This window comes from Scyliorhinus canicula, chromosome 10, assembly GCF_902713615.1.
Source record: "Scyliorhinus canicula chromosome 10, sScyCan1.1, whole genome shotgun sequence".
In the NCBI taxonomy this organism is placed as follows: domain Eukaryota; kingdom Metazoa; phylum Chordata; class Chondrichthyes; order Carcharhiniformes; family Scyliorhinidae; genus Scyliorhinus; species Scyliorhinus canicula.
The window spans coordinates 2,208,247-2,221,504 of NC_052155.1; the positions used below are offsets into that span (position 1 = coordinate 2,208,247).

At 46.3% G+C, this 13,258-nt stretch overlaps 1 protein-coding gene across 1 annotated transcript in view; it reads right to left on the reverse strand.

The window, feature by feature from the left end:
• Nucleotides 1-1,139: 1,139 nt before the first annotated feature.
• Nucleotides 1,140-13,258, reverse strand: part of LOC119972894 (anion exchange protein 2-like) — a 37,757-nt gene continuing 25,638 nt past the window's right edge. The window contains exons 5-7 of the mRNA XM_038810438.1: nt 10,896-11,079; nt 1,577-1,716; nt 1,140-1,245 (exon numbers count right to left, since the gene is read on the reverse strand). Of these exons, the coding sequence (XP_038666366.1) occupies nt 1,140-1,245; nt 1,577-1,716; nt 10,896-11,079 (430 nt within the window). The remainder of the gene's footprint in view (nt 1,246-1,576; nt 1,717-10,895; nt 11,080-13,258) is intronic.

The following is a 13,258-nucleotide window of genomic DNA, read 5'->3' on the forward strand; positions in this document are numbered from 1 at the left end:
GGTTAGATAGAGAGTAAAGCTCCCTCTACACTGTCCCCATCAAATTCCTGGGTGGGTCCATGAATGGAATGCTTTTCCATCGACGCACTCTCTTCCATTCCCATTACGTGGTTCTGTCCCTCCTGGGTATGCTTTTTCTGAGTGCACATTTCCAGACTGGAATTTTGAAAGCCTTTCCTGATTGATATAAGGTGCAGGAACCTGGGACTGAGGAGGAGACCATTCAGCCCCTCCAGCCAGGTGTCATTCATTAAGATCACAGAATTTACAGTGCAGAAGGAGGCCATTCAGCCCATCGAGTCTGCACTGGCTCCTGGAAAGAGCACCCTATCCAAGCCCACACCTCCACCCTATCCCCAAACCCAGCAAACCTACCCAACACTAAGGGCAATTTTGGACACTAAGGACAATTTATCATGGCCAATCCACCTAACCTGTACATCTTTGGACTGTGGGAGGAAACTGGAGCACCCGGGGGAAACCCACGCACACACGGGGAGAACGTGCAGACTCCGCACAGTGACCCAGCGGGGAATCGAACCTGGGACCCTGAAGCTGCGAAGCAATTGTGCTATCCACTATGCTACCGTGCGGCCCATGGCTCTCATTTTCTGCCTGCCTCACCTTACCTCCCTTGTCCATCAAATGTCTACCTAATTCAGCCTGGAATAAATGCAATGGGCCAGCCTCCACTGCTTTCTGGGGCAGAGAATTCCACAGGCTAACAACCCTGATCTCTGTATTAATCTCTCATTCTAGTCTCTCCCATAACCGAAAACATCGTTTCAGCATCCACCCTGCGAAGACCTCTGACAGACCACCTCTCATTCTTCAAAACTCCAATGAGTTCAACCTTTCTTCGTGAGATGGACCTTTCATTCGTGAAATTTTTCTGATCTGTTTCCCACGCAATTATCTCCTTTTTTTTCAAATTAGGAGACCGAAGGTTGTATGTTTGTAAAGATAAAGTCGCCGTAGCCCCAGATGACCACAGGCTGCTGGGGGAGAGCTGACTGGTGGTGATTTAACCTGAGGGTCAGCACTCCTCAGGCCAGGGTCAAAGTTGAGAAGAATAACCTCAGCCGGTACGGGGATTGAACCCACGCTGCTGGCCTCGCTCTGCATCAAGAATCAGCTGTCTAGCCCACTGAGCTAAAGCGGCCTCCATAAATTGCATGTTTATGATGATCAGGGGTGTGACAGGTGGTTTTAACTGTCAGAGTGGCTCCAAGCAAGAGGTAATTACTAAAAACAAGGAGCCCCAGTTGCTGAAAAAAGCCAGCATTTCAGTCAGCGTTTGAACCAAGGAGATAGTTACAAATGGAAATGAGGGGCAGCACGTGACACAATGGTTAGCACTGTTGTCTCATGGCGCTGAGGACCCGGGTTTGAATCCCTGCCCTGAGTCACTGTCTGTGTGGAGTTTGCACATTCTCCCCGTGTCTGCGTGGGTTTCACCCCCACAGCCCAAAGATGGGCAGGATAGGTGGATTGGCCACGCTAAATTGCCCCTTAATTGGAAAAATAAATAATTGAATACACAAATTTTTTTTAAAAGTATGTTTTTAAAAAAAACCAAATGGAAACAAGAATGTAAGCGTGTCTCATACCTACGAGTACAACTGTGGCCTCTGCATTGAATGGGATTTTCTCCAGGAGCTTGAGTTCGTGCTTTGACCTTGATCTGGTCATCTCTGCAGATAGTGGAGATTCTTTCTGTAAGAGGCGGAGAAACAGGTTACAGGCAGAGTCTTGTCAGGTTATCAGCTGAAACAGATTGAAGGGCGGGAGGGCAGAGACAGTGAGAGAACCTCAAAATGTTATCAGGATCCACAGAAGAGGAGAGAAAGCTTGCTGCCGAGATGAGGTACGGAGATTGGACATTCCTTTTTTGAGAGTGGAAAAACCTGTTTTAGACAGAATCTGACAAGTTATCAGGAGAGGAGAGAGAGAGAAAGAGAGGGGAGAGAGAAAGAGAGGGAAGAGAGAAAGAGAGGGAAGAGAGAAAGAGAGGGGAGAGAGAAAGAGAGAGGGGAGAGAGAGAGAGGGAAGAGAGAAAGAGAGGGGAAAGAGAAAGAGAGGGGAAAGAGAAAGAGAGGGAAGAGAGAAAGAGAGGGAAGAGAGAAAGAGAGGGGAGAGAGAGAGGGAAGAGAGAGGAGAGAGAAAGAGAGGGGAGAGAGAAAGAGAGAGGAGAGAGAAAGAGAGGGTAGAGAGACAGAGAGGGAAGAGAGAAAGAGAGGGGAGAGAGAAGGAGAGAGAAAGAGAGGGGAGAAAGAAAGAGGGTAGAGAGAAAGAGAGGGAAGAGAGAAAGAGAGGGGAGGAGAGAGAGAGAAGAGAGAGGGAGAGAGAAAGAGAGAGGGGAGAAAGAGAGGGGAGAGAGAAAGAGAGGGAAAGAGAAAGAGAGGGAAGAGAGAGAGGGTAGAGAGAACGAGGGGGACAGAGAGAGGGAAGAGAGAGGAGAGAGAAAGAGAGGGGAGAGAGAAAGAGAGGGGAGAGAGAAAGAGAGAGGGGAGAAGAGGGGAGAGAGAAAGAGAGGGGAAAGAGAAAGAGGGGGAAAGAGAAAGAGAGGGAAGAGAGAAGAGGGGAGAGAGGGGAGAGAGAGGGAAGAGAGAGGAGAGAGAAAGAGAGAGAAGAGAGAAAGAGAGAGGGGAGAGAGGGGAGAGAGAAAGAGAGAGGGGAGAGAGAAAGAGAGGGTAGAGAGAAAGAGAGGGAAGAGAGAAAGAGAGGGGAGAGAGAGAGGAGAGAGAAAGAGAGGGGAGAAAGAAAGAGAGAGGAGAGAAAGAGAGGGGAGAGAGAAAGAGAGGGTAGAGAAAAAGAGAGGGAAGAGAGGGGAGAGAGAAAGAGAGGGGGAGAGAAAGAGAGGGAAGCGAGAAAGAGAGGGTAGAGAGAAAGAGAGGGAAGAGAGAGAGGAGAGAGAAAGAGAGGGAAGAGAGAAAAGAGGGAAGAAAGAAAGAGAGAGAGAAGAGAGAAAGAGAGGGGAGAGAGAAAGAGAGGGAAGATAGAGAGGAGAGAGAAAGAGAGGGGAGAGAGAAAGAGAGGGAAGATAGAGAGGAGAGAGAAAGAGAGGGGAGAGAGAAAGAAAGGGAAGAGAGAGAGGAGAGAGAAAGAGAGGGGAGAGAAAGAGAGGGATGTGAGAGGGGAGGGAGAAAGAGAGGGGATAGAGAGAGGAGAGACAGATGGAGGGAGAAAGAGAGAACGCTTAAAAGCGAGACAGAGTGGAAGAGAGTCAGTGGCATTTATTGTGGGAGACACAGATAGGGAGACCAGTTACAGGGTAAGGAGAGAGGGGGACAGGGAGATAGAGAGTGACCATAAGAAACAGGAATAGAACACATGGCCCATTGAGCCTGTTTCACCATTCAATACGATTATGGCTGACTTTAAGCTTCAACTCAACTTTCCCACCTGCTCCCCACATGCCTCAATTCCCTGAGACACCAAAACTCTGTCAATATCAACCTGAAATATATTTAATGATGGAGCATCCAAACCCCTCTGGGGATGAGGTTCCAAAGAATTGCAACCCTTTCGGTGAATACATTGACGGCACGGCAGTACTGTGGTTAGCACTGTTGCTTCACAGCGCCGAGGACCCGGGTGTGTTTCCCAGCTGGAGTCACTGTCTGCACGTTCTCCCCGTGTCTGCGTGGGTTTCCTCCGGGTGCTCCGGTTTTTCCCACAAGTCCCCAAAGACGTGCTGTTAGGTGAATTGGACATTCTGAATTCTCCCTCTGTGTACCTGAACAGGCGCTGGAATATGGAGACTAGAGGATTTTCACAGTAACTTCATTGTAGTGTTAATGTAAGCCTACTTGTGACAATAATAAAATGTTAATAAATTTCTCATCTCAGCCCTATACGATTGGCCCGTTATTCTGAGAATGTACCCCCTTTCCTCTGGGCTGCCCAGTCAGGGGGAAACAATTTTTCAATATCCACACAATCAAGCCCCTTTCCGAATCTTATATGTTTCAATGGGATCACCTCTCAATCTTCCAAACACCAAAAACCCCGACCTCAAGGACCAATTGAGTGAACCTTCGCTGTACCACCTGCAACGTGAGTATATCTGCAACGTGAGTATACCTGCAATGTGAGTATATCTGCAATGTGAGTATATCTGCAATGTGAGTATACCTGCAATGTGAGTATATCTGCAACGTGAGTATATCTGCAACGTGAGTATATCTGCAACGTGAGTATATCTGCAATGTGAGTCTATCTGCAATGTGAGTATACCTGCAATGTGAGTATATCTGCAACGTGAGTATATCTGCAACGTGAGTATATCTGCAATGTGAGTATATCTGCAATGTGAGTATATCTGCAACGTGAGTATATCTGCAACGTGAGTATATCTGCAACGTGAGTATATCTGCAACGTGAGTATATCTGCAATGTGAGTCTATCTGCAATGTGAGTATACCTGCAATGTGAGTATATCTGCAACGTGAGTATATCTGCAACGTGAGTATATCTGCAATGTGAGTATATCTGCAATGTGAGTATATCTGCAATGTGAGTATATCTGCAATGTGAGTCTATCTGCAACGTGAGTATATGGGCAATGTGAGTATATCTGCAATGTGAGTATATCTGCAATGTGAGTCTATCTGCAACGTGAGTATATGGGCAATGTGAGTATATCTGCAACGTGAGTATATGGGCAATGTGAGTATATCTGCAACGTGAGTATATCTGCAACGTGAGTATATCTGCAATGTGAGTCTATCTGCAACGTGAGTATATCTGCAACGCGAGTATATCTGCAACGCGAGTATATCTGCAACGTGAGTATATCTGCAACGTGAGTATATCTGCAATGTGAGTATATCTGCAATGTGAGTATATCTGCAATGTGAGTATATCTGCAACGTGAGTATATCTGCAACGTGAGTATATCTGCAACGTGAGTATATCTGCAACGTGAGTCTATCTGCAACGTGAGTATATCTGCAATGTGAGTATATCTGCAATGTGAGTATATCTGCAACGTGAGTATATCTGCAACGTGAGTATATCTGCAACGTGAGTATATCTGCAATGTGAGTATATCTGCAACGTGAGTATATCTGCAACGTGAGTATATCTGCAACGTGAGTATATCTGCAACGTGAGTATATCTGCAATGTGAGTATATGGGCAACGTGAGTATATCTGCAATGTGAGTATATCTGCAATGTGAGTATATCTGCAATGTGAGTATATGGGCAATGTGAGTATATCTGCAATGTGAGTATATCTGCAATGTGAGTATATCTGCAATGTGAGTATATCTGCAATGTGAGTATATTCTTTCTTAAATACGGAGACTAAAACAGCACACAATATTCCAGATGTGGTCTCCCCCAAAAACCTCTTCCCTCCCTCTTTTCTTGAATAGTAATGTTATATTTTGGAAATTCTAGTCACTATCTCTGTGGCTATCTTTGCTCCACCATTGAATGAGATCACGACTGATCTGAAACGATAATTCTCAACTCCAATTTTGTGCCTTGATTCTCTCACTGAATAAAAATCTATCTCAGCCTTGAACATACTGAAGGAGCCAGCCTCTGTAGCTTTCTGTGGTAAAGAATTCCACAGATTCACTACGCTCTGAGAGAAGAAATTCCTCCTCATCTCTGTCTCTAATGGACGCCACCTTACTCTCAGATTCTGCCCTCTGGTCCTAGACTCTCCCACCAGAGGAAGCATCCTCTCAGCATCGACCCTGTCAAACCCCTGAGAATCCGATATGTCTCAATAAAGTTGTCTCTGATTCGTCAAAACTGCAATGAGTAAACGACTTGGGCGATCAGATTTCAGTCTCTTAAGTTTCTCCAGTACTTGTTCTCTGCTGTTATTTATTACCTTAATTTCCTTACTCTTATTGGCCCTTATGTTACCCTCTGTATCTGGTGTGGAACTGGTGTTCAATGTCTCTGTCATAACAAATCACCAATACACCACCTCCTATATTAACTTCCCAACAGTAGGTCTACCCTTGGATGGTGAATTAAACAAGAAAGGGGTAGCACGGTGGCACAGTGCACTGCAGCCTCACAGTGCCAAGCTCCTGGGTTCAATTCCGGCCTCGGGTAACATTGTGTGGAGTTGGAACTTTCTCCCCGTGTTTGCTCCGGTTTCCTCCCACAGTCCAAAGATATACAGGTTAGGTGGGGTTATGGCGATAGGCTGATTTCTCCTGACTGTGCTTCAACGGGACCAATGTTGACTTGACCTATTCTCTACATCTCCTTGTAAATGCTCTTACAATCTGTTTTTGCACTTGTGGCTAGTTTTACTTTTTCCCTTTTTATCAACTTTTTGGTGGCCCTTTACTAGTTTCTAAAAAACTCCAAATCCTCAGACTTAGTAATATTCTTTTCAATATCATAAACCAGGGGTTGGTTTAGCACACTGGGCTAAATCGCTGGCTTTTAAAGCAGACCAAGGCAGGCCAGCAGCACGGTTCAATTCCCGTACCAGCCTCCCCGAACAGGCGCCGCAATGTGGCGACTAGGGGCTTTTCACAGTGACTTCATTTGAAGCCTACTTGTGACAATAAGCGATTTTCATTTTCATTTTTTTCAACCTCTTCCTTTAATCTAATACTTAATAAGCCACGGATAGATCTTTTAGGCTGACTTTTTGTTTTTCGGTGGAAAATATTTTAGTTGAACATTTTGAATTGTTTCTTACTTGTTTCCCAATATTTATATGCCACCATATTTTTCAGTCTATTTACCATAATAACCATAGCTAGCTATCCTCTCATCCCTATGTAATTGGCTTTGTTTAAATTTTAAACTTCTGTTGTGATTGAAAAATGTCATTTTCAAAGTAAATGTGGAATTCAATTATATTATGATCACTATTTCCCAATGCCATTGCCCCTGTGGAGTTTGCACATTCTCCACGTGTCTGTGTGGGTCTCACGCCCACAACCCAAAAGACGTGCAGGTTAGGTGAATAGGCCACAATAAATTGCCTCTGAATTGGAAAGAAATAATTGGGTCTAAGTTTATTTTTTAAAACTTTTCATTTCTAAATCTCCCTTCACCTGAACCCTCCTCCCTCTGTTAGTTTAAAGGCATTTTTACTGCTCTGACCATATTTGCTGATGCACCCTTTTGCTTGTTTGCTTTGCCCTTCCTGTCAAACTCTGGTTGCCATTATCCGTATCACTATCCTGCTCTATTGCTTTGTCCTTTGTCTTTAACATTCCAAACCCCCACAATATTTAATTTAAAGACCTCTGCACGGTCCCAGGTCCGTGCCTTGCCAGGACATCGGTCCCAGTACAGTTCAGGTGAAGCCTACCCCAGCGGTACAGCTCTCACCCCAGTATGGTGCTAGTACCCCATGAAACAAAACCCATTTAAGACCATAAGACACAGCAGCAGAATTGGACCACTCAGCCCATTGAGTCTGCTCCACCATTCAATCATGGCTGATATGTTTCTCATCCCCATTCTCCTGCCTTCTCCCCATAATCCCTGATCCCCTTATTAATCGAGAACTTATCTATCTCTGTCTTAAAGACACTCAGTGATTTGGCCTCCACAGCCTTCTGTGGCAAAGAGTTCTACAGCTTCACCACCCTCTGGCTGAAGAAATTCCTCATCTCTGTTTTAAAGGATCGTCCCTTTAGTCTAAGATTGTGTCCTCTGGTTCTCGTCTCTCCTACTCGTGGAAACATCCTCTCCACGTCCAGAAAACAGAAAATACTGGACAATCTCAGCAGATCTGACAGCAGCTGTGGATAAAGAAGCGAGCTAATGTTTCGAGTCTAGATGACTCTTTGTTAAAGCCTTTTGGGCTGCCATTGTCCAGTATATTGTTTTTGTTTCAGATTCCAGCATCCGCAGTCATTGGCTTTTTTTCTCCACGTCCACTCTCAGTTTTCTGTAGGTTTCAATAAGATCCCCCCTCATCCTTCTAAACTCCAACAAGTACAGACCCAGAGTCCTTTTTTTAAAATAAATTTAGATTACCCAATTATTTTTTTTTCCAATTAAGGGGCAATTTAGTGTGGCCAATCCACCTACTCTGCACATTTTTTTTGGGCCGTGGGGGTGAAACCCACGCAGACACGGGGAGAATGCGCAAACTCCACACGGACAGTGACCCAGAGCCGGGATCGAACCTGGGACCTCAGCGCCGTGAGGCGGTTGTGCTAACCACTAGGCCACCGTGCTGCCCATGACCCAGAGTCCTAACCGTTCCTCATATGACAAGCTCTTCATTCCAGGGATCATTCTTGTGAACCTCCTCTGGACCCTTTCCAAGACCAGCACATCCTTCCTTAGATACGGGGCCCAAAACTGCTCACGATACTCCAAATGGGGTCTGACCAGAGCCGTACACAGCCTCAGCTGTTTTAGAAAATGGTTAATGTAACACCCCGGTTTTTTTTTCTTTTTTGCTACCCGGGGAGGCGGGGGCGTAGTGGTATTGTCACTGGATTAGTAATCCAGAGACTCGGAGTAAAGCTCTGGGACCCAGGTTCGAATCCCACCTGGGTAGGTGGTGAAATTTGAATTCAATAAAATCTGGAATTAAAAGTCTAATGATGCCCATGAAACCATTGTCGATTGTGGTAAAAACCCATCTGGTTCACCAATGTCCTTTAGGGAAGGAAATCTGCCGTCCTTACCCGGTCTGGCCTACATGTGACTCCAGACCCACAGCAATGTGGTGACTCCTAACTGTCCCCTCAGGGGCGAATAGGGATGGGCAATAAATGATGGCACAGCCTGCGACGTCCATATGCCATGAACTAATAAAAAGCTGTACATCCCTGGTTTTGTATTCTAGCCCTCTTGACATGAATGTTAACATTGCATTTGCCTTCCTAACTGCTGACTGAACCTGCACGTTAACCCCAAGACAATCGTGAACAAGGACTCCCAAGTCCCTTTGTGCTTCTGCTTTCCGAAGCATTTCCCCATTAAGAAAATAGTCTCTGCCTAAATTCCTCCTTCCAAAGTGCATAACCTCACACTTTTCCACATTATATTTCATTTGACATTTCGTTGCCAACTCTCCTAGCTTGTCCAAATCCTTCTGCAGCCCCCTTGCTTCCTCAATACTGCCTGTCCCTCGACAGATCTTTGTATCATCTGCAATAGGGCCCTTTGTTCCTTTTTCCAGATCATTTTAAAAAATAAATTTAGAGTACCGAATTATTTTTTTACAATTAAGGGGCAATTTAGTGTGGCCAATCCACCTAGCCTGCACACCTTTAGGTTGTGGGGGTGAAACCCATGCAGAGATGGGGAGAATGTGCAAACTCCACACGGACAGTGACCCGGGGCCGGGATTCGAACCCGGGTCCTCAGGGTCGTAGGCAGCATTGCTAACCATTGTGCCACGTGCCACCCCTTCTTCCAGACCATTAATGTATATTGTGAAAAGTTGTGGTCCCAGCACAGACCCCTGAGGCACACCACTAGTCACCGGCTGCCATCCTGAAAAAGACCCCTTTATCCCCACTCTCTGCCTTCTGCCAGTCAGCCAATCTTCTATCCATGCCAGGATCTTACCCTGAACACCATGGGCTCTTAACTTATTTAACAGTCTCCTATGCGGCACCTTGTCAAAGGCCTTCTGGGACTCTAAATAAATCACGGCCACTGGTTCTCCTTTGTCTAACTTCCTTGGTACCTTCTCAAAGAACTCTAACAGATTTGTCAGACACGACCTCCCTTTGAAAAAGCCATGCTGACTCAGTCCTATTTTACCATGCACTTCCAAGTACTCCGCAATCTCATCCTGAAAATGGATTCTAAAATCTTACCAACGACCGAAGTCAGGCTAACCGACCCATAATTTCCCAAGTTCTGCCTCCCTCCTAAACAGAGTGGTTAGCACTGCTGCCTCACGATGCCGAGGACCCGGGTTTGATCTTGGCCTCGAGTCACTGTCTGTATTTGCACATTCTCCCCGTGTCTGCATGGGCTTCACCCCCACAACCCAAAGATGTGCAAGCTAGGTGGATTGGCCATGCTAAATTGCCCCTTAATTGAAACAAAAGAATTGGGTACTTTAAATTTAAAATCGAAAATTAAAACGGGTGTTACATCAGCCACTTTCCAGTCCCCTGGGACCCTCCCTCCCTCCAGTGATTCCTGAAAAATCATCACCAATGCCTCCACAATCACCTCAGCTGTCTCTTTTGGAACCCTGGGGTGTAGTCTATCTGTTCCAGGTGATTTATCCACCACCAGATATTTCAGCTTCCACCAGTCTTTGAGCCATACATTCAACTCTCTGATCTTTTTACTCTTCGCCAATTTGCTCACATAGTAATCTAAAGATTATATTTGCAGTTCTGCTCTTTAATTTAGCCCCTAGTTTCTCATACTCCCTCAGCAGGGATTAACTCTCTAGGTCCTATCTATGCCTTTGGCCCTCAGGACACCTGAATATTTTCCTTACCAATCCAAGTTCTTCTCCAAGAGGTGGTGTCCAAATTCTGGCTGGAAAAAATTAATCTGCTATGCCTCTCTAAATTTACTACCAATTAAAATAAATCCATGCTCCTGGACCCCTCTCCCAAGAGAAATTGATCCTGCATATCAATTCTGTCGAGATATCTTAATTAAATCTCCCTTTAGCCTTCTCCATCCCATCCTATCCAGTTTTTTCACAACATCTAAAATTTTCAATTTCTGGCAACATCCTTGGAAATCGCCTCTGTTCAGGAGTGGACAGGATCAATGTGACCTTCCATCAACCTCCAAGTCGTTGAACTGAGCACAAAGGCAAGAACTGACGTTTTGCTCAGGGCCACACCAGCTCGTATCCGACGGCCCAATGAATGCTCCTCAAGTCTCTGTGGTTTCAGGAACTGAGCTCAAACCTGTACTGAACACAGCAAACAATGAGAATCCCTAAACCCGACTGACCTCGCCACTGTCGACGGTCACTTTGACCTCGTTGTCGGGATTCTCCTCCATCAGTGGCTGGGTGACAGACGGGTCAGAGGTCGGAGCGATGTGGTTCTGGCTGTGATGGTGAGACATGAGCGATCCCAGGCTTGACGTGGAGATGTTGCGTGAAAACGTGAAGTCTTTCTCCTTGTTGGGGTGGCTTTGAAATCAACAAAGAGGAGAGTTTGGCTTTTCATTCTGTTTCCTTCCCTCTCACCCCTGCCGCCCCACCCTCCTGCCCTTTCTGGCAGGACAGTTTGCTCTCCCCGTTGATGGTTAAGAGCAGATCACCGCCACAACCAGGTTCTGATGCGGACTCATTCCGCACAGCACAGGGGGTGTAAACATAGTGTCACTGTTAGAAAGGCATCCCAACCCTCAGCTCAACACCTTGTATTCCTTAGGTGGGATTTCACTGGGCAGAAATAGTCCATCCTGCCCAGGTTTATCAACAGAAACAGGCCATTCTTCCCAGGTTTATTGGACAGAAACAGGCCATTCTGCCCAGGTTTATCAGACAGAAACAGGCCATCCTGCCCAGGTTTATCAACAGAAACAGGCCATCCTGCCCAGGTTTATCAACAGAAACAGGCCATTCTGCCCAGGTTTATTGGACAGAAACAGGCCATTCTGCCCAGGTTTATCAACAGAAACAGGCCATTCTGCCCAGGTTTATCAACAGAAACAGGCCATTCTGCCCAGGTTTATCGGGCAGAAACAGGCAATTCTGCCCAGGTTTATCAACAGAAACAGGCCATTCTGCCCAGGTTTATTGGACAGAAACAGGCCATTCTGCCCAGGTTTATCAACAGAAACAGGCCATTCTGCCCAGGTTTATCGGGCAGAAACAGGCCATTCTGCCCAGGTTTATCGGGCAGAAACAGGCCATCCTGCCCAGGTTTATCAGACAGAAACAGGCCATTCTGCCCAGGTTTATTGGGCAGAAACAGGCAATTCTGCCCAGGTTTATCAACAGAAACAGGCCATTCTGCCCAGGTTTATTGGACAGAAACAGGCCATTCTGCCCAGGTTTATCAACAGAAACAGGCCATTCTGCCCAGGTTTATCGGGCAGAAACAGGTAATCCTGCCCAGGTTTATCAGACAGAAACAGGCCATTCTGCCCAGGTTTATTGGGCAGAAACAGGCCATTCTGCCCAGGTTTATTGGGCAGAAACAGGCCATCCTGCCCAGGTTTATCAACAGAAACAGGCCATTCTGCCCAGGTTTATCAGACAGAAACAGGCCATTCTGCCCAGGTTTATTGGGCAGAAACAGGCCATTCTGCCCAGGTTTATTGGGCAGAAACAGGCCATCCTGCCCAGGTTTATCAACAGAAACAGGCCATTCTGCCCAGGTTTATCAGACAGATACAGGCCATCCTGCCCAGGTTTATCAGACAGAAACAGGCCATCCTGCCCAGGTTTATCAGACAGAAACAGGCCATTCTGCCCAGGTTTATCAGACAGAAACAGGCCACCCTGCCCAGGTTTATCAGACAGAAACAGGCCATTCTGCCCAGGTTTATTGGGCAGAAACAGGCCATCCTGCCCAGGTTTATCAGCCAGAAACAGGCCATCCTGCCCAGGTTTATTGGGCAGAAACAGGCCATTCTGCCCAGGTTTATCAACAGAAACAGGCCATTCTGCCCAGGTTTATTGGGCAGAAACAGGCCATCCTGCCCAGGTTTATTGGGCAGAAACAGGCCATTCTGCCCAGGTTTATTGGGCAGAACAGGCCATTCTGCCCAGGTTTATTGGGTAGAAACAGGCCATTCTGCCCAGGTTTATTGGGCAGAAACAGGCCATTCTGCCCAGGTTTATTGGGCAGAAAAAGGCCATTCTGCCCAGGTTTATCAGACAGAAACAGGCCATCCTGCCCGGGTTTATCAGACAGAAACAGGCCATCCTGCCCGGGTTTATCAGACAGAAACAGGCCATTCTGCCCAAAGATTATATTAAGGCCAGATGACTATAAGCTTGATCAGAGGTCAGTTTGAAAGGACATCTACATTACAACAGTGCTACACTGCCAAAAGGTCTTAAATTGGCCTTTAAGTATATTGAGGCATCCTGAGCTTGTGAAAGATTCTACAGAACATAACAGGTAGGGAATATACAGTGAATGGTAGAACCGTCAACAGTCAGAGAGATCTAGGTGTACAGGTCCACAGGTCACTGAAAGGGGCAACACAGCTGGAGAAGGTAGTCAAGAAGGCATACGGCATGCTTGCCTTCATTGGCCGGGGCATTGAGTATACGAATTGGCAAGTTATGTTGCAGCTGTATAGAACCTTAGTTAGGCCACACTTGGGGTATAGTGTTCAATTCTGGTCGCCAC